At 41.9% G+C, this 25,936-nt stretch overlaps 1 protein-coding gene across 19 annotated transcripts in view; it reads left to right on the top strand.

Annotated features, from left to right (window-relative positions):
* LRAT (lecithin retinol acyltransferase) overlaps window positions 1-25,936 on the top strand; it is an 85,184-nt gene that overhangs the window by 17,770 nt on the left and 41,478 nt on the right. For 3 of the 19 annotated variants that reach the window (XM_073805475.1, XM_073805469.1, XM_073805474.1), the window contains 5 exons: window positions 4,398-4,488; window positions 12,755-12,958; window positions 15,856-16,732; window positions 18,212-18,752; window positions 22,460-24,315. In XM_073805475.1, the coding sequence (XP_073661576.1) occupies window positions 18,213-18,752; window positions 22,460-22,612 (693 nt within the window). In that variant the 5' untranslated portion in view covers window positions 4,398-4,488; window positions 12,755-12,958; window positions 15,856-16,732; window position 18,212 and the 3' untranslated portion in view covers window positions 22,613-24,315. Of the gene's footprint in view, window positions 1-4,397; window positions 4,489-5,862; window positions 6,258-12,754; window positions 12,997-14,266; window positions 16,733-16,753; window positions 17,919-18,211; window positions 18,753-18,915; window positions 24,316-25,936 lie in introns of those variants that run through there. The other 16 variants (XR_012332121.1, XR_012332122.1, XM_033857241.2 and 13 more) reach the window with 15 other exon arrangements.

Below are 25,936 nucleotides of genomic sequence, written 5' to 3'. Positions count from 1 at the left end.
TCTCATATAATTTTCAATCTCCTCATTAAGCCCACATTCCACCTGGTGTGTGTACATATATATTTTCCCCATGCTGTAAGTGCAGTGAACACTGGACAGAAGATACAATGTTACTTTGTCTTGTGGTCATTAATAAATCTTCCCTGGAACACTCTCATGAACTGTCTCTTGAGATATTCTGACTTCAGCATATACTTCATGGTACCTGGTTTAGTCCATGATCAAAAGCTTGAAGGCAAAAATTTCAGAGGAAAAATAATTCATCCTGATACCAGCCTCATGATTAACACAAGATATGCTTTATGTGTAGACTTCTTTTTTTCTACCACCCACTTTTTGTCCTGGTAAACAGTTTTCAATTCTAAGGCTGATAGCAGTATGCTAGTGCTGGTGCTGAAACTGTAGTAAAGAAACTGGAAGGAATTTTGTATATGTTAAAATGCAAGTTTTACCATGGGCTAAGCCTTCTTCAAACTAATTGTCAATGAAACAGTGGGAAAAAATCAATTTAGGATTGATGGAAGCCCGTTGCTGATATGAAGGCCACCATTACCATTGCTGAGACTTGGGAAGACTAACGAATAACTGTAGGGCAGTAGCTGGAAGAAACTATCACTTGACTCTCATCAGGGCTTTAGGCAGAGGGATTGCTAAACACAGTACTGGACATTCATGTCCATAAGGACCATAGCATCCTTATCCTGTAAATGCCTCCTTGATTACAGCTGCCATTGTTGAGGGCATGCTCTGTACTCTTATTCATGATGCTCGAGTGTACTTAAAATGCAGTCTGACTCTAGAAGGACCTCTGCAGGATTAGATTGGAGGTATCAGGATAAACTCATGGTTTTTAATATATAAAGAGAAAGGAAATCGATGTAGAGTACAACATATGTGTGCATGTACCTATGTACGTGTGTATATACATATATTGTGTATACATGTATGTGTATGTATATACAGCTATTTCCTTTTTCTGTGGGCCAAGAGAGTCTAGAAGCAGTGACACTCCAGTAGCAATGAACATACCAAGTGTCCAAATTTTTATTTCTAAATATTATTCTACCCAGAAGTAGAACAAGGGCTGTGAGAAATGATGATTGTAGGACTGGGATGGGGAAGAAAAAGATGAGCTTGGAACATCTTGTGGTGGCAGAAAGTAGAGAAATGCTCAAAGAATGACAGAGACAAAGCAAAAGAAGACCCGGGCCATTATGAAGGAGCTCCCACAAGACAAACTTGCAATAATTTGACCATCAAAATAAATTAAATGTTTATGGATTGTAATCCATTGAATAAAATAAAAATACAATGAAGTTGAAAACAACATTAGTATGTAGGGGAGAATGGAAAGCTTTTCCTTATGATAGAAATCTAACTCCTTACTGTAGAAAGAATGATGAAAATAGTAATATTACTATTCGACAATATTTTGGGTTCCTGGACCCAATTTCAACTTGGGAGGGTGTTCCCACACCACCACCAATTCTCTGGACAACTGAGTGTCCTACAGTTTGACTTAGTTCCAACACTATCCCCCCCACCCCTTCAGACTCCAGTCACAAGTCCAGATTTTCACCTGTGCTTCTGACCAACTGGCTATAAATCAAAGGTTCCCACAACCCCCTCACTGAGTTCAATTAATTTGTTACAGCAGCTCACAGAACTCAGGAAACCCATTTACTCACTAGATTACTGATTTGTTATAAAAGGATCCAACTTGGGAACAGCCAGATGGGAGAGATACAGAGGGGAAGGGTCACAGAGCTTCCCTGCCCTTTCCAGGTGTCCATTCTCCCCACATCTCCATGTGTTCACCAACCTGGAAGCTCTCTTGAACCCTGTCCTTTTGAGTTTTTAAGGAGGCTTCATTACATAGGCATGTTGATTAAATCATTGGCCATTTGGCAGTTGATTCCATGTCCAACCAACCCCTCTCCAATTCCTGAAGGTCAGGGAGATGGGACTGAAAGTTTCAACTCTCTAATCATGTGGTTATTTCCTTTAGTGAACAACCCCCATCCTTAGGTGATCTAGGAACATTCCAAAAGCCACCTTATTAACATAACAAAAGACACCTTGATCCCTCTCAGCACTTCTTAAGAAATTCCAAGTGTTTTAGAAACTTTGTGCCTGAAATGGGGAGGAAGACCAAATATATATTTCTTACTGAAACAGAGCAGGATCCTGTAGGGCTCTCCCAGGTACAAATCCTTTCTGTGTCTTCTGTTTCTTGCTTGTAGGAAATAGGCTTCATTCAACCTCCTTGACCTTCCCTGAGTTCCAAAGGGCAGATTCAAACAGTTGCTTATCAGGGAAGGGAGGGGATGCAGAAACAAAGGAGGAGAGTCAGGAAACAATAGTGCAGCCTTGGGGCAGGGTCCTGGTTCCTCCTCAAGGAATATACATAACAAAATCTTTGAGTTCTTCTGTAGGAACTAAGGCCCCCATCCAGAAGGAGGGTGGTAACTTCAGCCTGGGCACAAGATTCCTGAAGGACTGTCCTGTTACCACCAACCAATCAAAGAAAGTCTGCACACAGTGGAAGATAACAACTCTGACCCCTTCCCCAAAGGATTCTCCCTTTAAAAACTTTCACGTTCAAGTAGAATCTTTGGAGTTGGTGGACATGCGTCCACCTTCTCCCCAGCTTGCTGGCTTCCTGAATAAAGTAACTTTTCCTTCCCAACCGACACTTATCTCTCAAGTGGCAAGGAGCCAAACCTGAGTTGGATAACATTATAAATCACAATATCACAGGCAAACACCTTAGTGATAACTGATTCAGGCAAGAATCATAAGTGGATGCAAAAACTATGAAAGAAAGTTGGATATTATTACCAGGATATATACATAGTCTCAAACTATCCCCCTATAAGATACATGTTAATTATAAAAGGAAAATAGTTACTTACAATGGATAAACCAGGCAGACATCCTTTAACCATTTGATCAAAGTTATCATCACTAGTGTCAGTGCCTTGCAGTCTAAGACTGCCAGGAACACTCCTGTAATTGAACAAGCAGTGAGGGCAAATGCACGCGTGGGAAACCCTGAGGGTGTGAATAAGGACTCAGGATGTGGGCTTGTTAAGTCAACCCTTGGGAGAAGGGTTAAGAAAGTGCCTGGGGATTGGAAGCTGTCAGGAAGCGGGGGTAATTCTGTCTTGGGTATCTCATTAAATCTTATACAGGAGGAAGGAAGACTAGACTGAAACTAGAGCTATAATTGATAAAGAAATCACAGGTGCACATATCAGCTAGGATAGAGGGATGTTTGGCCATTTGTATAATGATGACAATATTATTATTTTGTCTGTGTGCAGGCATGATAATGGAAGGGTCTTGTCACAATGTCACAGAGTGGCCTTGGCTAATATTGACATTTCAGGAAATAGTTTATGTGCGATAGAACACCAAGGCCCAGCTATGAGTGCCAGCCCAGCTCCTAGCAACACCAAGGCCTAGCTGGTGGCATCCTCAGATCCCAGATGTCAGGCACTTCTTTTTTCATTCTCACTAATAATGGGACAGATCAACATCACATGATATGAGAAGGGAAACATCATCGCTCTTGTGCATTCCTGCCATAAATGCAGAACCTGAATCTAATCATGAGGAAACATCAAATACAGTTTGGTGGATATAGCAGGCCTGTATTCCTTAGAAATGTTAGTGTCGAGAAGGAAAGAGACTGAGGAACTGTTCTAGATTAAAGAAGACAACCAAACATGAGTTGACTGCAATGTATGATTTAGAACTTTATTTCACTGTAACAGACTTTACTGGGGCAATTGGCAAATTCTGAATAAATCTGTAGTTTAGATAATTGTAGCAATGTTAATTTTCTGATTTTGATAATTATACTGTGATATATATAAGAGAATGTCTTTACTTTTAGGAAACACATTGAAGGATTTGGGGGTAAAGGGGCATCATACTTACAGCTTATTCTCAAACAATTCAGAAAAAAAATAGTACATATTTGTTTATGAATGTGTGTGTGTATGTGTGTGTGTGCACAGAAAGAAAGAAAAAGAAAGGATAAAGCAAGATTCGGAAAATCTGGGTGAAAAATATAGGGAATTCATATTTTTGCAACTGTTCTAGAAGTTTGTAATTAGGTAAAAGTTAAAAGAAAAAAATGCTTTTCTCTTCCCATTTACCAAGTGCTTTTCTTTTTTGAATGAAAATATCCTGGGTGAATAGCCTCATTGCATTCTTGAGTAAAATATCTGTTTACATTCATATTTACATTTAAGTCTCCAACCTTAATTTTTCACGGCTATCCAAAGGCTGACTTGTAGGGTTTCCTTGGGAGGTGGATAATTCCTTCAGCAGTTCTTGTATTTGGTAAAATTTGTTATAATTCATCTTTTCTTTTTTTAACTCCATAGATATGAATTGCCAGGAACATATGCATTAAACTTTGTTTTGAAAAATCGCCTTGGTGGTGGAGGCACTGCCTCACTGAGAACTGACTCACAGGTAAGCATCTAAACAGTGAGCGCTTTCTCTTTTGCGTATTTTCCCATGTGTTGTTGACACCAGCCTGTATCAACAACATTCTATGAAACATATACACTAATAAGACAGAGCTCTCAGTTCAGAATGAGGAATAAAACAGGAGTGAAGTTTTTTTAGATAACTTCTTAGTGAAACCTAATTGTTTTCATTTTAGTGAGTGTCACTTTAGGGGATTTGAAGACCATATAACAAGAGAAAAAACTTAGCATATCTCGACGTTTAAGAAAATAGTTAATATATGACTTAATCTTGAAACTGAAGAGTATTTACTATTCTACAGGTTAAGAAGAGCCATTATTTGAGGTAAAGAAAATTGTTATCTTATAACCATGGTGCAGAATAAGCTGATGCCAGATACTATGGCTTTGGGTTCAAATATGCCTGGGTCATCCCAGGAAGGAACAAAAGTCTGTAACTTTAACTCAGTCCAGTGTATCACTTAGCCTTAAATTTTGCCATTATTTTGAAACTTTGCTATGGATAGATCTTCTTACTTATTATTGACAACTGGTGGTGGCTGTGTAATTTTTAATAAATGTATTGTTACAATACCTTTTTAGTGGGCGTATCTCTTAGGTTCTCACATATGTGTGTGGGAGTTCCTTACCATTTGGACTCCACTGTCAACCTCACCTGGCCCCATGACCTCTCAGCAATGATCCAAGGTTTGGAAGAATTGTAAGGAAGAAAAACAAGCTTCAATGATTCCCAAGGTGTGAGGACTCCCTGCCTCAGAATCACCTGGGGTGCTTGTTAGAATGAAGATTCCTAGCTCCACACCAGACCTACTCACTTGGAAGCTCTTGATGTGGGACTCAGGAACCTGCTTTGTAAATAGCTCCTAAAGTGATTCTGAGGCATCGAAAATAGGAAAAATATTCTCAGTAGAACTGTCCTGAAACGAAATTTTCAAAATTGAATGATCTTTATCCTCCTTTGTATCTCTTTTATATTTCTTTCCACATCATGTACTTAATCAATATCTCAAATTAAAATACGTAAGAAGTCATAGAAATAATTTTACTCAGTCCAAACTTTAAAAGGCCAGAACTACATAAATTATCCACAGTTCAGCTTCTCTGTAGTTCTACTGTCATACTTTTTTCATTAGTGCTTAACCTAGAATTCATCTACCAAGTAATATATTTTATTTGTAACTGTGTTCCCTTAGTATGTGTTTTTAAAATTTCTTAATTGTCATTTTATCAAATAAAATCTTATTTATCCAAATCATTTAAATAGAGGTCACTTTTTAAAAATGTGTGACATGAAAATTAATAACTATAATAGAATCCTCTGAACATTCAGTACATTTCTGTTTGTTTTGTTCAACAGGGCAAAGCACTTGGACAAATGGTACTGGACTTTCAGATAAAATGTGTTCCTGATTTAAAGTCATTAGTAGATGGATAAAGAGTTTTGGCATTGGGAAACTTATTGTTTCTTAGTACAAGTGAAAAATTGAATCCAAGGTAAAAGGATATAGAAAATACGCATTATAAGTAAACACCCACTTGAGTGGATTGAATACCAGCATTAATAATGTGGTCACTGGAAAGCAGAAGAGAGTAGGTGATTTTTAACACAGAACTATAAACAATAAAGATTTAACATATGAGACAGACAAGAAGACTGATAGATATATTCTCTAGGCATTTGATAAAGGTGTTCTTTTATTCTGTAAAGCATACACTTTAAAACCTTAATAAACTGTGATTTGTTTAATAATATATTCACTTTTAGCGTATCTCTCTCTGATACCCAAATCCAAGCTCGGCTAATCTTGTGATTTGTTTAAAGAGTATCTTCCTCTTCCTTGTTGTTTAAACATCTTATTACCTATTCTAAATAATCTTCATGCATAAGTGTACAGATTAAGTTCAGGTTCAAAGAAGCAGTCTATCAATTACTTATACAATTTTAACACATTCGTAGTATCCTCACACTGATTTTGAGAAAATAGAAAATATTTGAATATTTTATCCTTCTCAGTAGGAAAGAGTTTGATGAAAGTTAATAGTATAGTGACCTAATACTTTGAACTCAAATTAAGTTCAAGGTTGGCCATAAAATTATTTTTGCATTTTAGTCCAGGGGACAAAACACTTTTAACTTAACTATAAATATTTTCTGTTTTGTAGTAAATAGTTTGGTGATAATTTTGAAGTGATTTGACATAATAAAAATGTGTGTAAGAATTTTAATGAATTATCCTGATGATTCTGATTTTCCTTAGTGTCCATCATGACTAGGATTCCCTCATCAGCACCCCACCACACCTCTAATTTAATACTAGAGATTGACATCACTAAGGAAGAGCTTAGTGTTACTTGACAAATTGGGAGAAAAAAGATCAAGTTCCTGGGAACATGCTTGTAAAATTTACTGTAAACAAATGCTCTGAATAGGAATGGAACTCAGAACTCTCATTTTTCATTAAGATCTGTGCCATAAGCAAGTGGCCTGCTGTCACTGCGTCAGCTTATTATACACCCATCAACTGGCATGAGTTCCCTTGTTGCATCAAATCTTGAGGCATATATGCAGACTTTGCCAGCAGGTTGGGTTTGGCAGTTTTCTTCTTCAGAGTCTACAGCACCAACTAGAGTGAGTGGGTGAGGGCAATGTTGTCTTTTTGCTTCCACTTCCAGATGTTTCCAAATCTCCGTTTCTTATCTTCTTCCTGCTCTTCTGACTCAGGGGAATAGCAATCCTTACTCATCACCAGCTCTAAGTCTCCTCCTACCTGGAGCTTTGGTCCCACAGAGTCCCACTTTCTCTGGGACTGACTTCCATCAGCTATACATTTTTCCTCTCCCCTGATTTCCCTTCCTTTTATGTACAGATATCCTCATGTGTTCCCCCTTAAAACAAACAGAAAGAAACAAACAAGAAATCTTCCATTTGATCCTTTTTTCCTTTTCTTCACTGCAGAATTTTTGGAAATAATCATCTCCGTTTTTCGCCTGGCCCTCCCCCTTGCCTAACCCTACTGCCTCCACCCGCAGCTGTCTGGCCCCCTTCCCAGCACTAGGGCCTTCCTTATTGCCTCATCCAAGGGCCCCTTGACCCCCTTGCTAGCTTGTCTGCCCTGGACACTTCTGAGCCCGCCCTCCTCCGTGCCTTTCTTCAGCCTCTCCTCCTGCTTCAGGCACCTTGGCGATGCCTCAGTGCCCCTTCCCTTTCTGCAGAGCTCTGTCCTGGCCGCCCCTCCTCCATGCCGAGTGCCTCCCCTGGCAGCTCCCCCTCCTCCAAAGACTTCACCTGCTACCCGCATGCTTCCGACTCCCATAGCTCTTTCTCTTGGCTAGACTCTTCTCCATAGATCTTGCTTCACCATTTATCTGCCTATGAACGTCCCCACTTGAAAAGCTGTAGACTCTGGAAACAACAGACCCCAAGCTGAACTCATTTTCTTCCTCCCACAAACCTATTCCTGCTTCTCCCTTCTTCCTCTCCGTGAAGGGTTTCACTCTTGTCTACTTGCTCCAGCAAGAACCTTCAGAGTCCCCCCGGGTCCCCGTATTCCTCTGAGCACTCTGGCCAGCAGCACTACCTCATGGTCACCAAACCTTGTCAGTCTATCTCCACAAATACCTTTCAGCTTTTCCCCTGCCCCTCCATCTCCTTCCCCTTATTCTAGCTCTCTTCCCTGGACTGCTAAATGGCCTTCTGATTCCAGCTTCTCTCCCTTCTCTCTCCAACCCAGACCTTCTCTTTCCCCTTTTTGAAAGCCTCTCACAGCTCCCTACTGCCTGCAGAATAAAGTCTGAGCTCCTGGCGTGGTCTAGGGGGCCTCCACGGCCCCCTCAAACCTCCTGGGTAGGGCTCTAGCCTCTGCTCTTAGAGAAGCATACACCTTACATTCTGGTTGAGCTGCATTATTGCTCTTGGTAAAACCTACCAAACACTTTTAAAACATCTTGCCTTTATTCATGTTTCCTTAGCCTGCCTGGCCGTTTGGCATTAACTTACCTCTACTGTGTGTGCCTAACAAATTCCTCACGGTACAACTTCGGCGTTATCCCAGCTCCCACTTTCCCTGCCCCAGTTAGAATGAATTGCTCCTTCATCCATTTCCCAGAACCTGTAGTACATGCTTCCGTTTCAGCACATCACACTGAATTATGTAAGTTTATTTAGGCCTGTCTCCTCCTGGCCAGGTTCTATGTTCCATTAGGGAAGAGACAGCACCTCATTCACTGTTGTATTTCTGAGCCCACATAGAACCTGAGATGAAATATTCCACAAATCCTTATGGAGGTAGGTTAGAGATTAGAATTCTCCCATCCCCATTCACAGAATTTCTTACTACTGTGTGGATCTTTGCCGCCTCTTGCAAATGTACATGAGAGCTATGGATAATCCGCAGATTGCTAAATGTGTTCCAGAATGAAATCTATTATGTAGCCATCATTTCTTGAATAAGAACTAGGTATTGTTCTTAAATTAATAATATATGCATGTTCATTCTTTAATCCTTACAACAACCTTGGGAGGTAGACATCATATTTATCATCATACTCATTTTAAAGAGCAGGTAACTGAGACCAGAGCGGTTAAGTAAATTACCCAAGGTCACAGAGCTAAGTAAAAGAGTCAGGATTTGAACTCAGGCAACTTGGCTACAGAGTAGACATTCTTAACAACTGCCCCATACCGTTTCTACTTGTAGTGTGCTGACTCAGCCTACCCCTTGGTTTTTACTTATTTGGGAGGAACAAATGTATGTGACTTCAGGAATACACAGATATTATGACTCAGCACATTTCATCTAATCTATTTGGGAATATTTTACTTATATAAATAATTTTTTGATATATAATCTGTAATTTAAAAATAGTTAAATAAAATGTAAATTATGCTACTATTTTATTAGCATTATGACTTGCTTTATAAATTTGGCATTTGGCTAGCGGGAAAATACTAAAATGTACTACTTTTGTTTTTCTCAAAGAAGTGTGGAAGTTTAGAATCAAGGGGACTTTTAAGGTCACTCAAAAAGATAACCCTTTACCCAAGACAATACAATCTTAAACACAGGAATAATTTTGAAATACTAGCCAATGGATTTAAGATTCTTAACTAATCCAAATATGAGTAACTTATAATTAAAATTTTAAATACAATGGTTAAGATAAAATTGTAAGTAGAAGTTTTTATTGAATGCCCACCATGAACTTGGAAGATTTATGACTACTGTTTTAATCAAGGATGATACATTTCTAGATAATATTGCTGAAATGAATTTTATTTATTTATTTATTTTATTTATTTATTTTTGGCTGTGTTGGGTCTTTGTTGCTGCGCGCGGGCTTTCTCTAGTTGCGGCGAGCGGGGACTACTCTTTGTTGCAGTGCGTGGGTTTCTCATTGCGGTGGCTTCTCTCGTTGTGGAGCACAGGCTGTAGGCGCATGTGCTCAGTAGTTGTGGTTCACTGGCTCTAGAGCACAGGCTCAGTAGTTGTGGCACATGGGCTTTGTTGCTCTGTGGCATGTGGGATCTTCCCGGACCAGGGAACGAGATCACGTGTCCTCTGCATTGGCAGGCGGATTCTCAACCACTGCGCCACCAGGGAAGCCCCTGAAATGAGTTTTAAAAAGTCACATTTTTGGTCAAGTACATTTATTAAAATAGCTCCTTGGCAATACATCTTTTTTACAATATCAATAATCACTCTTTCTGTAGTTATTCTTCCTTAATTTGTAATTCTGAAAAAAGAATAAACCTCTGCTAGATATTCTACATTGGAGGCCTCACTTTATTATTTTTTTAAAGGACAAAAATCAGAAATTGTTACTTGAAAAGCAAATGGTATAGCCATAAAAGACATATAAGAAAATCTGCTCCCTTTCCACAAAAGGAAACACAAATGCAGGAGGAACCATAGTCTGAGGAAACAGAGTTTAGATTTGTCATCTTATACTTGACTTGGTGGTGAGGTGTGCAGGACTGTCTAGAGCTATTGCTACACTGAATTCCAGAAATTTCAGGAGAGTCATCATCGCCAGTCACCGCTTCTGTACATGAGCGGACCAGGGCATGAAAAGTTTAACCAATATACTTAGAATCACAAAGCAAGTTGTGACAATATTCTTGGTGATATAGGACTGAGTGTAGGAAATCTAATACTGATGCTGAGGGTGTCTAAGTCTGGCTAAACCTCTGGGCCCAGCGCCAGGGTTCCGCTCCAGCGGCTTCCCTGTTGCTGAGTCCGGCCTGGCACTGGAGGTTCTTGCCTGGCTGGTTTGGTTACTTACTCTTCTTTGGGAGGCAAGTCCCTAGAGGATGAGACCAGTGATCTAAGGGCTCTGAGCCCACTTTTGTGCTAGTTGCGAGCCTGCAGTCCCAGGTTCCAGAACACACTTAGGACCCTGATTTTCTGGATGCCATCTGTCCTCCAGTGGGAATAGTGCCCTTAGAGGATACCACGAAAAAATATCAGAACCATCCCTTCAGGAATTAAATAAGAGAGGTAAAAGAATGAAGATGGGAAAAGAGAAAGTGCGAGACACGTGTTAAAATGTGAAATAATTATGACCAGAGGACGCATATCCTGGTTTATTCTTTTTGAAAGTTAAACCAGTTGAACATTAAAATTACAGTGATTTCTGATTTAAACTCCTATGTGGATGAAAACAATTTCAAAGATTTTTAATTCATCTTTAAGGAAAAAAGTTATTGAATTTATTTTCCGTATTAATTCTGTGTGATCCAATTTCCATTCTGCTCACATTCTTTACAGGTGAAGTCTGGGTGTAAATAAAATGAAAGTAACTTTATGTAATCCAACATAAAGGCAAGTCATTTTAGAGGGTAACCAGGGTAAAAATAAGTGAACTTAATTCAAGCACAAAGTTTTGTGCCTACCCTGGAGGACACAGGCAGCCTGGTTCTTCATGAGAGAGCTGCCCACTTGGAGTTCTGCCAGTTAAGAAGTATGAGACAATTTAAAATCCAGTTTCCCTTTTTTATAACTGCTTGAGCTGTTTAGGTATGAATCAGCTTTAGCTGAACTGCATTGGATTTTCTTTTAGCATGGGGTGGGTAAGAGTAAATGTAATTACAAAAATACCAGAACGGTACACTCACTTCCCTTCAAATTAACTTTAGAAATTAAAGACATTCATTTCAACAATCAGTGGTATATACTGCTACAAAATATTGATGAAACAGTGTGTTTACATTATTTAAAATTTCTGTACGATTGAACAGATGTTATCAAAAGAGTCATTGATTTCCAGCATGAACTGCTGCCAAACCCCTGCTCAGTCTCTTTTCTCCTCCTTGTGTAATTACTGCTTCACTGGAGTATGAGTGATTTCTTTTTTAATTTTTTTTTTTAATTCAGTTGAGGCATTGCACTTTTTAAAGCAGTCATTGTGAACACTATTTAGATTTTCTAATTAGTAGACAGTGATTTATCTTCTTTTTCTGTTAATTACTCACTGTGAAAATTCACCAAGGACAACAGCTAAGACTCTCTGAAGGGCCTGAGTAATTTGATTTTCATAGGTCCAGGGACCATTCACACTGTAGAGGTTTAGAGAGCATCTCATTCTAATCCAGCTCAGCACACTTCACAGATGAGGCCTCACAAGTCTCAGTGATCTCACAAACCATCAGATATGAGTAGCAAAAGCTAAGACTGATGTTAAGGAAGTTCTGTATTCAGTTACCTGCCATTTTACCCTTAGGGTGTCTACGTATTTAGAAAGGATTTTTGAAATATAAACAATAACATGGCATTCATCACCGTTCCTGGTAGTTAGCATTACTGGTAATCGCCAGTGTTATCCTGTTTGAAGCATAACAGTACCTGATTTCTCTGTACAGTTCCTATATGAGTACAGTGGTGTGGTAATTGTCTTTTGAATATGTAGCCAAAGGTTATTGTCACATTTGCTTTTGTTAACAAACCTGGGTCCCCCAATATTCGTATTTACTATTACCTCATAATGGTAAATTAGAATCAAAAGGAAAAAAAAGATGAATTTATAAGATAGTTGCTATCTGCTCCAAGTTATTAGGAAGTAACATTGCTTGCCGTTTATTATTTGTATTTTAAAGTGAAATGTGCCCTACGTGTCATGGACATCTCAGATATTTTAGTCATTCTTTGGTATTATGTCCATTTCTAAAATGGACCTTTGGGGGTTTTTTGCATCCTGTGAGATGCACTTTCGAACAAATGGCGGGTTTTTATCTTTGTTTTTATGAATTATAGAGGACTTCCTTGGCAGTGAGCAGTGAAGAGAGCAGAGCTCCAAACACTTATGTGCCTACTTTCCGCTCACCCTTGTGGCTCTGTGCTGAGACGTCGGAAGGGGTCTGTGAGGAAAAGCACGTCCTTTGTCTACTCTGCATTCTTGGATGACTATGCTGTCCAGGCAGAAAGGGAAAAGCGCCTCTGCCTTACTCTGCTTCACTGGTGAATAATACAGATGATATTAGAGATGGGGTTTCACGGTATGAACCGTCATACAATGCTGCAATATGTGTGGTTCTGCTTAATCCTCAAAACTGTCCTCCTAAATATCACTGCCATTTTAGAGCAATGAAATTGAGGCCTGTGGGTGGCAAACGACTTGTCAGAGTTCACGCGGGTGGAAAGGGTGGCACAGGCCTTAGGCTCGGGGTTTCTGCCCCCTTCCCCACACATCGCAGCCTCCCCCACCTGTGATTACTTCATAGTAAGCTGTGTTCATCTACGGGGGCGTGATTCTCTACAACATCAACTGTCAATTACTTGTTGTGCTTAGTGTTCTTAGTTTATGGTTTCCAAAACAACAACAACAAAACAACTAAATCCTGTCTGGGTGGAGCTGCTGCCTTTAATCTTTCTAAAGACTCTAGGCAGGATTGAGGCCCTCATAATAAGGTGCTAGCTAGCCAGGAAGGAAGCTGGGGAATCTTCCTCCCAGGAGGTAATGGAATTCTGCCAGAAAACACTCCAGGCAGCCCTGGGTTCTGAGGCTCCGTGAAAAGGTGTCTGCCCTTTTTCTTCTGCCTCCAGAGGGAAGTTCACAAAAGCTTTTATTCTCCCTGTCTCCTTAGAGTTAGCTAGTTAAGGCCTGTTTGTGTCCATGGGGCCAGAGCTAAGCGTATGTAAAGGAACTGAAAGTAGATGGGCAGCTAATTCAGAAGAATAACGTGTTAAGACCATCATTATTTATGTGTCCATGATGTAATAATCTAAAAAAATCTAAGAAAAACAACAAAATAATCCTGAAGGATGATAGTTCAAAAACAGGAGGTTTAGAAAGCCAGATTTATCAGGTTTAGGAGAAAGAAGTTCTAAGAGGTAAGAAGTCTGGGACACTGCACTTAGGTTCTGCTCTGACTCTGTGTCCTTGGGCAAGATACCCAACACCTACCCTGCTCCTATTTCTGTTTCTAAGGAGGGCATAGGACTACCGGCCACTCCAGTGCTGGGGCCTGCCTGGTGAGGGTATACTATTAACCAGCAGCGTAACCAGATCTTTCTCTATGGCAATAAAATAACTGACGTTAAAAATTGGAATCTAGCAATTATACTCCAATAAAGATGTTAAAAAGGGCTTCCCTGGTGGCGCAGTGGTTGACAGACCGCCTGCCGATGCAGGGGACACGGGTTCGTGCCCCGGTCCGGGAAGATCCCACATGCTGCAGAGCGGGTGGGCCCGTGAGCCATGGCCACTGAGCCTGTGTGTCCGGAGCCTGTGCTCCGCGATGGGAGAGGCCACAGCGGTGAGAGGCCCATGTACCGCAAAAAAAAAAATTGGAATCCGTGGCACTAGAGAAGCAGGGAAATGAAGTCCAAATTAAAAAGAAAAGCTGTGGAATCTAAGTTTAGGGCTGTGTTTTTCACTGAGTTTCCAGGACTGGGCACAGTGCCAGGCATATGGCAGGCACTCAGTAAATGAATGGATGACAGGTGGATGAAGTGATGGGAGGTCAGACCTTCCCCAGTGGTGGTGGACCTGGGAGCAAAGAACCTGTGGTTCAGTCTTGATCCACACTAACACGGTGACAGAAACTGAGCTATAACCTCAATTTCTTTCTGTGTAAAATGGAGAGGACACCTCATAGGGCTATGAGGACTAAGTGAGAAAATGCTTGTTAGTTCAGTGCCTAGCACATAGGAAGCACATGATACTGTGATCCTATTCTCCACTCCAAAGACTTCTGAGGAAGAGGGTCTCCAGCGGTAAAAAGTCTTTAGGTAGGAAATCCCTTAGCCTACCTGGCTTCTGCAGGACTCCGCCACCCCTCGTCCCCGAAAACAGGAGGTCTATCTCCTGGGACCTTCAATGGGATCCATGGCAGGAAGGTGAAGCCTGAAAGTTAGGTGGGCACTGTGAGCCCTGTTTCCAGGCTCCTCTGTGCAGAAACCCAGTGGAATCTTGGGCTTCACCACTGGGAGACATGGACCTGGGCCTGAGCAGATGCTGCGGCTGTCTTGCGAGTTTCCGTGGGATGGCAGGAAGGGGTGGTCGAGGAGAGAGTCCACAGTGCATTGATGTCCACGTGTTGACCAGGACAGCCACGGCTCTTTCACAATCCCCCAGCCAGACCCAGCAACCCAGTTGAGTGCATTTAAGGCGTTTGCACATCGAAACTTGTTGAATGTCGTACAACTGAGGAACTAGGGGTCTCTCTACCAAGCCAGATTCTCCCCGCTATGAATAAATGACCCCTTCTGATTTAGGAAGGAGAAAGTTATGATGTTAGATTTCTCTTGGGCTTTTCCTTCTAATAGCAATTGTCTTCCCTTAGTTTGGCTCAAATTGATTCAGGCAGGAAAGTATTAGTGGGAATGTGAGCCTATTAGTGTATTTACATATTTTTATGAAGAGTGCCTCTAGGGAGCCATCAAAAAGTGACCGCTCACAGACATACTTATATGCAACTTTGAGAACGTTGAGTAGTTGCAAGGGAAGTTTTCAACGATTGCTGAATAGGAGAGGGCAACCAGTTCAGCCAACAAGAGCTCTTTTGACGCTGCATTTTCCCAGTTGAAAAGCAGCCTAATCCTCACTAACCCCTCCCAGCTTAATAAAACTGAGAAGACTTCAGAAATGGACAAATGAAGACCTTCCACTGTCTCCTTCGGGCTCCTCAAAGCCGAATTTCCCGCAGGCAAGCAAAGAGGGCAGCTTTAGGACAGTTTCAATGAGAAAAATTAATTTATTTAACAGCATAACATTCAGGCAAAATATTCTTCAAGAAAGAAACTATGGGCACTCCCCACCACCATTCATTTCCCAAGACAGCAGAATGCCTACATCTTGAGCAAGGTACTCGGATGCATGCCTCATATTAATCTCATCTCCTTTTTTCTTTAAGTGACTCCCCAAAATTAACCCCACCGGGAAAGAAAGAAAAATGCAAATCAGCTTGGTGCTGCCTGCCTCTCACAAAACGCCGTGGGGATGCGGCCATTGAGGAGGGTCTATAGGTGATTTCTCCTTAACATTTGTTTTTGCTCTAAAAGAGTTCTCTGTGGAGCCTTGAGGCAGTTCTCCATGCTTTTGTCTCCCGCAAATTCGCCGGGTGCAGACGGCCGTAGCGTTATAAGCCGGGTTAGTGACCACTAGGGACGGAAATCGCTAATTACCAAGTCCCCTTTGATCTCCCCGGGCCGTTTGGCTCTTGACCCTGGAGGCCCCGGTATCCGTGCTTTCCCAGAACTGGACCAGACCAGCGCGTGCAGCGCCTAAGCGTCGGACGTCTCTTGCTGGAAGGTGAAGCCTGAAACTTTCGTCTGCAGTCCGACGTAACTGCAGTTACGGTGTACAGCAAGGTCTGGATCAGACTTCTAAAAATATCTAGAGACTGCCCAGAGCTCCCGTCCAGCCGCAGAGCTGGTGCGCTGGCCGGACGCTAACAAGCGCCTGTGTGCGGAGGAGTTTGATTAGTTTAAGCTACCCACTAATTGCACTTTTCTTTAAAATTTGGGGTAAGACTGGGGAAATGGATGTCTTAAAATTTCTTCATCCACTGCCTCTCCCGCCTTCCTCTTTCGATTCTTTTGTGGGAAATGGAGTTTTCTTCTCTTTGCCAGGACTATAATGTGATTCGAAATCGTTTGTGAAATGAACAAAAGTCACCAGCAAGCGGGACGACTGTCAGATAGGGGGCGGGAGCGAAGGCCGGGTCTCGGAGGATAATGGGGAGCCGGCCTCCTCCCCGTCTGGTCTCCATGGTCCCCTTCATCTTCCAGGTAAGATGAATGTCCCTTCATCCATCACCCGCCGGGAGGCCCCTCCCCCCAGGCGAGCGGAGAATCTGCTCGCTGAGGAGACCTATTAGCCCCACACAGGGAGGCTTTGTGGAACAATTCGAGGCTCTCCATTGAGGCCTTTGTCCGAGGAATTCAAGCATTTACTTAATGCGTTAGCACGGAACTCTGCGCTGGGTCTGGACACCGCGTGCCAAGCCTGGCGCGGACGCCGAGACCGCTGCTCCCTAGTCTAAGTGCTCCCCAGTACCGCCTCGCCGGTAAGCCTGGGGCCCGCTGCGGGGCAGGACCTCTTCCTTCCTTGGTCACCTCCGGGGGACTGCGCTTTAAGAGAGCGGCAAAGTTTCGGTGGGTGAACCGAAGCTGGATCCACGTGACCCTGAAGCAGGAGAAATAAACTTGACATGAATTTGGCTTTCCAGGAGGACGTTGGGCGCTTCGCCGTTTTACGTGCTGAGCGTTGGGAGCCGTACGCTCAACGGTCACTGGTGCCTCTGAGCGCGGAGGCGCCGCGGGTTCCGATCATCCGCGGGGTCGCTTCCCACCCGCGCGGTCGCTTCCCACCCGCGCGCCAGCTGAAAGCTAGGGGCATTCCTGGCATTTAAAGGGAAGGAGGGTGCGCGATGTGTGGGGCCACGCCTCTACGTAGTTTAGGAAGGAGTCTGCACGCTTTCGAGGCGCGCACAGTTCCCAGAGTATATGCAAATATTTTAGTAAGCCGCGGTCTCCGAGAACCCTTTAGAGGGAGGTGGTTCTGCTCAGAAATCTCGCCCGAGGGCACTTTCCACCGAAAACGACCCAAAGTGCCCAGAACACGCCCCAGTCTAGACAGGTGCAAGATCTTTTGTGCGGTCACGCCTCGGCCACTACTCTCCAAAAACGGCCGCTTAAAGGCGGTAAGTGCTAAGGTATCCAGCGCAAGAGGAAGCCTGCATGTGGAAGGGGTCGCAGGGCGGAACTTAGAAGCCCAGAGGCGACCCGCCCCTTCCAAAGAGCCTGCGGTCCCGCGCTACACCGCAGAGAGCGGCGTTTGCCGCCGGCGCCCAATCAGATCTCTTCCTGGGTCTGTGACGGCGTTCGGCCCCGCCCCCTCGAGGGTGATAAAAGGCCACAGAAAAGGCGTAGCTGAGTGCACCGCGCGCGGCCCTGCTCCCGGCACCGCCTCCAGGTGCGCTTCCCGGCCTGGGGCTTGCGGGGCGGGTCCCGCTGATTCCGTGGCTAGCCGCCGCCAGCTCCTCATCCTCCTCAGTCGCCAGTGCGGTGCGGCCAAGCCGATCTCCTGGCTTCTCCCCCTCCCTTTTTTCTCTCACTGCCTCCTGCACAGACGGCGTGCCCCGTGGCACTGGGCTGCTGGCCTGCGGGTGAGCAGCGGCGCAACGCCCCTGTCCGGCCAGCTCACCTTGCCCGGCCCGGCCGTGCCCGAGTGGCGACGGTCCCCCCAAGACACACTTTTCCCTGCAGGATGAAGAACCCAATGCTGGAGGCGGTGTCACTAGTGCTGGAGAAGCTGCTCCTTATCTCCAACTTCAAGCTCTTCAGTTCAGGCGCCCCGGGCGAAGACAAGGCAAGGAACACTTTCTATGAGATCAACTCTTTTCTCCGCGGCGACGTGCTGGAGGTGCCTCGGACCCACCTGACACACTATGGCATCTACCTGGGCGACAACCGTGTCGCCCATATGATGCCCGACATCCTGTTGGCCCTGACTGACGACAAGGAGCTCACGCAGAAGGTGGTCTCCAACAAGCGTCTCATCCTGGGCGTCATTGGCAGGGTGGCCAGCATCCGCGTGGACACAGTGGAGGACTTCGCCTACGGAGCCGACATCCTGGTCAATCACCTGGATAGGTCCCTCAAGAAGAAGGCGCTGCTCAACGAAGAGGTGGCGCGGAGGGCGGAGAAGCTGCTGGGCATGACTCCCTACAGCCTCCTGTGGAACAACTGCGAGCACTTCGTCACCTACTGCAGGTTCGGCACCGCGATCAGCCCCCAGGCCGACAAGGTACCACGTGTGACTCCCCGGTGGGCTCGGTGGGGACGCCCCCTCCCATCCCTAACCTTTCCTCTCCCCTGCGAGCAGGGACTGAGTTCTAGACTTAGTAACGAACCCTCTGGTGTTCGTCAGGGAAGCCAAATAAATAAATAAACGGCGATGTGCCTTGCAGGATATCTCGAAATGCACGGTGAAAGAGTGTGGCAATGCAGTACCGCTGCCAGCGATGCCAGAGAGCTGCCCAGTTATTGCTGCAGACGTCATCAGGGTGTCCATCCAGCGTAGTTGAAATGACAATGGGCAGGTGACTGGGAGGGTCACAGAAAATCTGTCGCCGTGTGCTTGCAACTTTACCCAAGAATTGCAGCTGGAAGGAAGGTGTCTAGAGTTCATATTTAACCCGTAACACTGTATAGTACAAATTGTTGTGCCTTTAAAACAAGGAAGCATGCTGTTTTCTCCATCTATAAGCTGCAGAGAGTGAATTCCCTTTGCTACCAGAAGACCTCCCTGGTAGATCCCTTACTCCTGTGGCTGAGCTTCAGAGAAGTCTTTTCCTGGGTATTCTGCATTCCTTCTGTGTTGGCTTTAATTCCCATCTAGACTTCCCCATTGTTAAGCATCCTTTACACACTAGCCCCACAGGTGGGTTACATTGTTTCTGGGTTCCCCAGAGATCAAAACAATTGGCTTTCAAGAAGAGCCATTAAATGTTGGAAGGTAATTTTATGGGTACTATAAAAAGGGGGGGAAAACTGTTAGAATTTAACATGATTAAATTAGCTACAAACGCAAAGGAAAAGCAATGGATTTTTATTGCCTTTTGAAACCTCTTAACTTGTAAAAATCAAATTTTAAGCCGAGGTCTTGTTAGTGCGCACCCTTCACAATGAAAACCTGGGCAATCACGTAATGAGCTTCAGATTATACTCTTCATGTTTAGATATTTGGGTACCAAAAGAATCTAAGTCCATATAACCAATTTTTTTTATTGCTCCACATCTTAATTTTTTGACCCATATGTGAAAATCTTTCTCTCCTGTCGCAGATCATGAACGTATAGTGCTTATATACATCTGTGTATAAAACTCCTTACATATTGTTTATAAAGCCACAACAGTCTCGATCTAGGGATTATTTTCTAAGCAAAATAAAAATACAGTTAGAGCACTCTGCAGTGATTCAAGAATCACAGCTTCAGTCCATGCCTGTTTAGAAATAAACTTCACCACATTTACAAACACTGGCTCCAAAACTGTTCAAAAGGAAACACGTCAGATTTACTTAGGACCCAAGCAAATCATTTCTCTAAGGAAAAACAGTATTTCCCTCCCATAATTAGGAGTTACCCTTTCATGGAACACATATAGCACTGTATTATACCTTTCTCCAAAAAAACAAAAAACACAGTACAAGTGCTTTTTAAAGGTAGTAAAATGTTTAATCAGCATAAATAACTAGTTGGAGTAGTTTTTCCTCTTTGGAAACTGTAAGATTTTATGGACGTAGAGTAGTGCTTTAATTGCTGTTGCTGCATAGCGCCTCTTGTGAAACTTGAGTTTTTGTCTTCACTTTGAATGGTCTAACAATTTGACCACAGAGTAGATTTCCCAGGGAAAAAAAAAAAAATCCCCATCCCAAATTTTCCAATTTTTAAGGACTGTTTTTGAACATGCCCTGAGAGAAGTAGGTCATTAGTACTGAAGGAGGACTGGTTTCTATTTTTTGGAAACATAAGGAATGACAATTCTGGGACTGATGGTTGAGTTCTCCATATATATAACTATTATCAGTATAATATGAGAGTTGCAAAGTTGTCTCTCACTTAAATTTGTTTTTATAAAAGCTCTCAAGAGCACTTTCCCTCAGGAAAACACTGCAACTAATGTGAAGGTGAACTGGAAGAGAATCTTTTTTTTTTTCTTTGTAGTGATGCTCTTTACAAGTTTAGAAATCATAAAATTAAACTTTTATATTACTGTTAACAGTTTCAGTATTTCATAAACTATAAAGCCCTTTAATTAGTAACTGTTACTATTCCTTATGCTTTTTTTTCTTTGCTGATATTGCTTTGCATTGCCAAAATGAATACACATACCCCTTTTAATTTCCGGGGATTCAGTGCTCAAAAGTTCCCCTGTAGGCTTCTTAACACCTAGAACCTAGAGGACATTTCCTACTGTGGAGCAACACCAGGGGTACTTCCTGGACTGATGGCCAAATGAACATGAACAGGACATTAGACACAAGATGCTCCTTGTGCAAGTCTTCTTTTGGGGGAAAGAGAGTCCACAATGATTCTATGTTGGCCTTAATTAAAAAGTATTGGAAAAAGATAAAAGAAGCATGACTGTATCAAGACAATATTCTTATTTACCTAAATGTATATCTCCCCATTATTTGCCAAGCAGCTTTTCTCATTGTCCTGAAAACGTCATTCAGTTTGATCCTCATCATTTTAAGATTGTGTATTTGTTACTCAATGTCTTGTTAGTTTAGTAAAAAGAGACAAATCATATGTTTGACATATAAAAAGAATGACATCTGTATAACCAACAGGAAATTTCATATTTGTTGAGATACTGTATAAAAGTACAGACAGAGACAGGCTTGCAGTGAAGGTAGTGTGTTAAAATATATTGGACTTGTGCATTCATTTCATGAAGAATTTGGAAACCCAGTTCTCCAGTAAATACGCCACTGTAGGAGACCCTAAAAGCATATACAATGACACGTCTAGAAAAGGAGCTTAAAACCAGTATGAGTAGGAAACTCTTAGCAAAATGGAGCAATTAATTGCTGAATTCTGCCCCGACACTGATGAAGTAGAGATAATTGTCAACAGATCTAGCAGTGATAACAATCGTTGTAATACCTTATATTTATACAGCATGCAGACAAATACAAAGTACTCTTGCAAAAAAATCTCATCTGATCCTCACAACAACCTCAGTATTCCCATGGAGGAGAAGAGCGTAGTCTGGACATGTTAAATGATTAAAAGGTGATCCAGGACTCAGACATAGGCCATTACTTCTAAGAAAAATTAGTTTTCTAGGGAGAAAAAATTATACATCTTAGAAGAATGCATTCCTCGGGGGGTAAGGATCCTGTTTAATTTATCTTTATTTCTAGCAGTCAATTTTGTGTCACATAATTGATTATGAATTTCATATATTTTGGCAGGGAATGGGATATGACAACAAAATTAGACTTTCTATGCCTTTAGATTTTGAGACTTATCAGAATGTTATCATCAAAAGTATCACCAAATTTTAGAACGGTGAGTTGTAGGAATTGAATTCACCAATAATGATAGGCTAAATTCTATTTGCTTGAGATTAGAGATCGTTTGCTCATTTTACTTTAGAATGTGTTATTGTTATTGAGAGGCAGTTTAATGTTGTCTTTAACCTTTAATCCTGAATAACTTTTATGTGGTTACATTCGCTGTAGTTTTCTATAAATGTTGTGTATGTACAAAGGCAACTGCCAGTATTAACCTAGTTGCCTAAAGTATCATTTCAGCTACTATGGGATGTAGAATCAAGAAACTGAACTATTAACGTCTTAAATTCTTTCCAAGATCATGAGAAAAATTCTAATTCTTCTGGTAGATAGAAAATAGCTGGGAAAGTTGAGCTCTACTATTCAGTATATGTGATTCTTCTTAGGTTTAGCCACCTTTTCTAATATTCTTAAATTTTATTTTCCAGTTTTGTGAGAATGTGAAGATAATTATTCGTGATCAGAGAAGTGTTCTTGCTTCGGCAGTCTTGGGATTGGCATCTATAGTCTGTCTGGGTTTGGCATCATATACTACCCTTCCTGCAATTTTTATTCCATTCTGCTTATGGATGGCTGGCTAACTTCATACCCTCGTTTCAGTGTGTGTATTCTGTGTGTAGATATGTTTATATTTATAGAGCACAAATCAGTATAAGCATCGTTGAGAAAAATGTGACCTGTAATACTGCGTTCTGGATAAAAATGTGATTAAGAATCACACAAAGTGCTTACCGTGTAAGCCCAAGAACAAAGCCTTTCTGAATCTTCCCAGGCAGTTCCATTTCAAAGCACTGTGAATCTTGGAAACATGACAGCTTGTGCTAGAATTCTCCATTACAAGAAAATCAGCCCCTAAGATGATGGCCGCAGGAGATTATTTGTGGGTTTTTTTTTTTTTCCCCTCCTGTAATCATTGTTCTTCTCTGTTAAACCTGAATTAGAAGATTGGAAAATTTACTGAATGAGACCACTAACTTTATTGTAAATTTATATTGTTTCATTGAAAAATTATATTAAACTAAAAAAATTTCCCTTATTCAAAACATGTTTGATGATTGGCCTAAAAATCACAATTTTTTCACGTATTATATATAATTTCCAATAGGTCAAGAATAACTTCATTACTTGAAACAATATTGACAAAGGTAAGGTTTAATGCTAAAGTAACTGACCAGAACTATAGAAATCTGTGTTTTCCTGCAGAAATAGCTACTAATGCTATAGTTTGATTTGATTTGGCTTTACTTAATAGGAAACCTGGCATTCATTTTTTTTTTCCTTTTATTTTTCACTGTAGTTACTGTAAACCACTCTGAGAGGAAAATGAACATAGGATTGAAATAATTCGGATAGTTGGGGTGCGTATGTGCCAGTTAAATACACAGATATCCACATACACTCAGACTGATGAGAGACAAATTAAGTTAGTTCTTGATTGCTTTATTATCATACCAGTGTAGTTAGTATAGAGCATTGGTGGAAGTGAACGTAAAAGCATGTTCAATCCATTTTCTTATGCCCTTGCGTCTGTGGTGTAACTTGCATGTATGTCGTCATTGGATAGTTTAATTTTAAAGCACTTATTAATGCACTGTATGATTTGTAAAAGCCCTGAGATTTGTTTCAGTTGTTCCATTTCATTGCTAAGTCAGTATAGTTTACATCCTTAAAAGAATGATGCTTCAGCAATATATAAAACCCAAACAAGTAGGAGCAAAGGAAATAACTATTAGAAATCATTTTTAAGTGTCTTAGTACCACCAGGCATGTAAGTTGATTACACAGAGGCTGTTTTAATATCAGAGTTGAGATGTAGCAGTGTTAAAGCAAGCATGCAAGTACTTTTACAAAATTACCAAATTCTAAAAAGTAAGCTACAAGCTAGACTTGCATTTCAAGTATTAAAATTGCTTTATAAACTGTCAAGAATTACAAAATAATGAGTCACATAATGAGAGGTATGAGGAGGGTGGGGTTAGTCACTCAAATCAAAACAAATTTAAGAGCAGATTTTAGTACATCACCACTAATTTACCTAAAACAAATTCAGTTGGAGTTTAATAATGATTTAACTTTAATTATTTAAATGTTTTGAATAATTGAAGCATGAAATGACAAACACCACAGAATAAAGTGTTCTATGGGCCTATTCCAACCACTTAAAGTTATCTTAAGTGTGTATACATAAAAACAACCACTATGAGAACTCCATTGTATTAGTGGTTTTTCACTTACTGTATATTACTCATGTAGCGATTGTTTAAATAAATTCATTTTAAAAAGATGGTGTCCTCATAAATAATTAACATCTTCTTCTGCAGACTTTGGTATTGCAGGTAGCAAAAACCACTGTGTGATGTTAAATCTGTGTTCAAAGATCATGATCCCTCATTAAAAGCCAAGGGAAGTACTTAAGGTTGGAATGAACATATTTAGTCTTGACTCATATCCTTAAAGCAAGACTCAGTTCATCATTCGTGCGCTCATTATGTGCCAGACACTGACCTATTACAATTTCATGGTCTAGAATTATTATTATTTGTTAACTACCTGTATTAGAGTATACACAGTGCTGTGAGTGCTATGAGGGGTAGAAGAAATGAAGTCTTCCTGAAGGGTCAGAGAAATCTGTGTGAAGGAGGAAGTACCAGCATCAGGCAGAGAAATAGTAAGAGGGGGATCTCCTCATACTGACGCGTTCCAATACTTGTGGGAAGAGGGAAGCAGAAGGAAGGTTTATATTCCCTAGAATTTGTTGAACTACTAGGAGAAAAGGAGAGTTTTCGTTTTGTTGTGCTCAGTTTGATTAGTTGCTTAACAAGGTAGAAAGAGAAGCATATATCCTTGATTGTGGTTATGGAAGAAACCCTGAGCCATTAATGTCTCTAGTGAATTCCTCTGGGCTTCATTAGTTAAGATTCATCCTTATGGTCCTGCAAATTTCTGTTCTAACTTGTGAAATGATAATCCAGTAGTGTCTGATACAGCTTTTGGTGGCTTATTTTGTTCTTTGCCGTACCTCGCTAAAGGCTGAACAGGACTAGCCAGGGCTAAAATGAAATAATGCAAGTGTCAGGTGCTCTGCAGGTGTTGGGGATGAAAAGATGAATGAGACATTGACCTTCTCCTCAAAGCTGATGGTCTCATATACACAGGAGGATGTATTAAGACTTTCTGCAATAGAGCTGATTGAAGGCACAGAAAAAGAAGTGGTTCGTTTTCACTGATAAGGTCAAAATTATAGGAACTGTATTGAGACTTGGAAAATCGGAGTATTTTCCAAAAGGACAGATTTGGGGCAGGACATTCTACACACTGGGGACAGCATGAGCAAATGCACGAGAACTGCCCCCACCGTGCCTGGCACAGAAGAGTGAGGTACTTTCTAATTCAGGGCAGGGACTGAAAGCCTGAAACGGCATGGGGCATTCAGGCAAGTGCAAGTGGTTCAGAGGCTAGAGCAGAGCAGGGCTGATGAGGAGAAATGCCGGGAGAGTGATCAGGTGGTGCAAGTCTTTTTTTTTTTGGTACGCGGGCCTCTCACTGTTGTGGCCTCTCGCGTTGCGGAGCACAGGCTCTGGACGCGCAGGCTCAGCGGCCATGGCTCATGGGCCCAGCCACTCCGCAGCATGTGGGATCTTCCCGGACCGGGGCACGAACCCGTGTCCCCTGCATCGGCAGGCGGACTCAACCACTGCGCCACCAGGGAAGCCCAAGGTGCAAGTCTTGTGTAGACCAAGTTTGGACTTTATGAACGGGCAATGGAGACTTGGGGTTCAGAGAGGTAACTCCCAAAAGCATGTCAGAAGATGGAGGCATGGGGCAAGACAACAAGGGGATCTTAGGAGACTAGTTATGGTCCTCAATCTCTCAAGTAATTGCCTGTAATTGTAAGGGCGGAGAGC

The sequence above is a fragment of the Tursiops truncatus genome, chromosome 5 (genome assembly GCF_011762595.2).
Source record: "Tursiops truncatus isolate mTurTru1 chromosome 5, mTurTru1.mat.Y, whole genome shotgun sequence".
Lineage (NCBI taxonomy): Eukaryota > Metazoa > Chordata > Mammalia > Artiodactyla > Delphinidae > Tursiops > Tursiops truncatus.
The sequence above is the reverse complement of the archived record's forward strand: the minus strand, read 5'-3'. Positions and strand labels throughout refer to the sequence as shown.